Source organism: Dipodomys ordii, unplaced genomic scaffold, assembly GCF_000151885.1.
Source record: "Dipodomys ordii isolate 6190 unplaced genomic scaffold, Dord_2.0 Scaffold406, whole genome shotgun sequence".
NCBI classification, from domain to species: Eukaryota; Metazoa; Chordata; class Mammalia; order Rodentia; family Heteromyidae; genus Dipodomys; species Dipodomys ordii.
The window spans coordinates 26261-27058 of record NW_012267622.1 but is presented as its reverse complement, the minus strand read 5'-3'; the positions used below and the strand labels follow the sequence as shown (position 1 = coordinate 27058).

Sequence of the window (798 nt, the reverse complement as noted above, 5' to 3'; positions counted from 1 at the left end):
CTCAGACCTCCACCTTCCTACCTCCAGTCCTCTTCCTCCACAGCACAAAAACCACCACAGCTACAATAACCAGAACTGCAAAGATGCCCACGCCAGTGAAAATTCCAGGTGGCAGGAGTCGGCGGAGGGCGGGCCAGGATGACTGGTCCGGGCCATGCCCAGGAAGAAGCCCTTCAGCATGAAGCAGAAGCAGAAGCAGTTGCAGCATAAGGGGGAGCGGAAGGGAGGTCAGTGCGGGAGGAGGGGGCGGGGCCCGGGCTCCCGCACCTCTGGAAGGAGGGGTGTGCCCGCCGCACCTCTGGAAGGGGGGGGGCGTGGGAGGGGTGGTAGGCCCGTGAGGATCTGCGTGGGAGACCGCAGAGGGGATTCCCGACTCCAGTCCCCTGCACCTCGGGAAGGAGTTGGGGGAGGGGGGTTCCTCCTAGCTCCAACGGGGCGCCATCCTCCAAGTTCCCTGGCGGAGTGACTACCCCCCACCCCCCAGCATCCCTGGAGGGTCCGCCCGGGAAGGAAGCTGGGAGGTCTGAGGCCCAAGAGAAGTTGGGTAGGCTGGAGACCTGGCTGGCCGGGTTGGGGGTCCTTCAGTCCCTGAAGAGTGGGCCAGCACTGGCGTCACCGGCCCCTCCCCGCAGGGCTTCAAGATGGGCTACGCTCGAGTTCCAACAGCCGGGCGGGAGCCGGGAGCGGCGGGAGGAGCAGACCTACACCTCGGACGGGGAATCTGTGACCCATCACATCCGTAGGCTCAACCAGCAGCCTTCCCAGGGCCTGGGGTCGAGAGGCTACGATCCAAATCGG

At 65.5% G+C, this 798-nt stretch overlaps 1 protein-coding gene across 1 annotated transcript in view; it reads left to right on the top strand.

Moving 5' to 3' along the window:
* The first annotated feature begins 154 nt into the window (after positions 1–154).
* LOC106001776 (guanine nucleotide-binding protein-like 1) overlaps positions 155–798 on the top strand; it is a 9920-nt gene continuing 9276 nt past the window's right edge. The window contains 3 exon segments of the mRNA XM_013036760.1: positions 155–227; positions 633–668; positions 671–792. Coding sequence (XP_012892214.1) covers positions 155–227; positions 633–668; positions 671–792 — 231 coding nt within the window.